General features: G+C 34.7%; 1 protein-coding gene across 1 annotated transcript in view; it reads right to left on the bottom strand.

Annotated features, from left to right (window-relative positions):
• Positions 1-1,542, bottom strand: part of LOC103464886 (germ cell-specific gene 1-like protein) — a 9,416-nt gene that overhangs the window by 4,435 nt on the left and 3,439 nt on the right. The window contains exon 2 of the mRNA XM_008409279.2: positions 1,401-1,448. Coding sequence (XP_008407501.1) covers positions 1,401-1,448 — 48 coding nt within the window. The remainder of the gene's footprint in view (positions 1-1,400; positions 1,449-1,542) is intronic.

Here is a 1,542-nt window from a genome sequence, read left to right as displayed (position 1 = left end):
CAATCCTGTTTTACTTAAAGGTTAAAAGATCACAAATTGTCTTTAAACTCAGATTTCATTGATATGAACCTTTTGAACTGTTCAGCACCTCATTCTAGCTTCATATATCGACAAAAGAAATTCCCTTTAAATTGTTATTTCACAAGAAACYTTTGCCACACACACATTTTAACTCTGAGCCAAGGATAYTTAGCAACATGGCATTATTAGGTAAATAAAAGAAGAAGAAAAGCCAATTCTGCCATTTTTACAGKACATTTAGTTTAATTTTAATATTAATATTAATATGTTGCCTTCCGGTTTGAACCATAACCTACAAGATGCCTGTCTAAAGACTTGTAGCATTGCAGTTACAATGAAAGTCAAGACATAACAKGGAATTATAAATCCAACTTAACTCTGTTCCAGGTAGAAAACTATTGGGATTTATTCTGTGCTYATTGTCTAAACTCATAAAACAATATAAGTCTTTAGTAACACCTTGCTAGTTGGTGGAAAGTGTAACTGCTACATGGGGAAGCAAAGAAATTCATGCAAAATGCTCTCTTCATTTATTTAATATTTCATATTTCAGATAAAAAGAAAATCATCAGCCAAGAAAACCTGAGTAAATACAAAAGCTTACAAATTCTGATTTCATTTCGCATCTTAGTAAAAACATCCAAACCAAAATGTACAGGCTCCATGTGAAAAAGTCAGGAGGAGGTTTGATCATGAATGGTCCGTTTAAGATCCAGCCACAGATCCTCAGTCAGATTTTGAGCTTGACCGTAAAGCTAAAAGTTGATGGTCGGACATCATGTTTTGTTATTGTTTGGTATGAGAGAATTATTCAAAACACATCACCCTTCCACCACCGTGTTYGAMTGTCGCCAGTAAATATTCTGTCAGTGTACAGAATATCTTCTAAAAAGTCTTGAGGATCACCACAATGTTTTCTGGGAAATGTGAGTTTAACTTTTGTGTTGATTTTGGTCAGAAGGCTTAAGTCTTCTGAAWACCACTCCTGCAAAGGTTCACCATTGTTCCATGTTTCCCCCCCCTTTGGTGACAAATAATGAGCAGCTTTGTTATTACTGGAGTCTCTAAACCTTCTTACAGACTAATACAGACTGAGAGTGATCAGGTCTGAGTGTAGCCTTTTAAACTAAATCCCCCAAATTTAGTTGATCACAGTTCATTTAACAAGGGAGGTCATTTTTCTCACGCACAGAGTTAGATTGCTTTGGACAGTGTTTGTCCATTAATAATTAAAATYATCACTTGAAAACTGTACATTGAATTTACTCAAGTTATTTTTTGTCTCATATTCAATTTCATTTGATGATCTGAAACATTTAAGCGCAACAAAAAAAAACAGCAAAGAGAATATACGTTTTACAGCATAAGTAGATAGTCACCTTTCTCTGATGCAGGAGCTAAATCGATGAAACTTCGGCATCTTTCACCTTCAAGGCAGAAAGAAAAATGTACTGTCATTATGGCACTGTGTGTTATATATGAACATATTCCGCATGCGGACGTGATTGAAATTGGATAAAA

Source organism: Poecilia reticulata, linkage group LG1 (assembly GCF_000633615.1).
Source record: "Poecilia reticulata strain Guanapo linkage group LG1, Guppy_female_1.0+MT, whole genome shotgun sequence".
Classification (NCBI taxonomy): domain Eukaryota; kingdom Metazoa; phylum Chordata; class Actinopteri; order Cyprinodontiformes; family Poeciliidae; genus Poecilia; species Poecilia reticulata.
The sequence above is the reverse complement of the archived record's forward strand: the minus strand, read 5'-3'. Positions and strand labels throughout refer to the sequence as shown.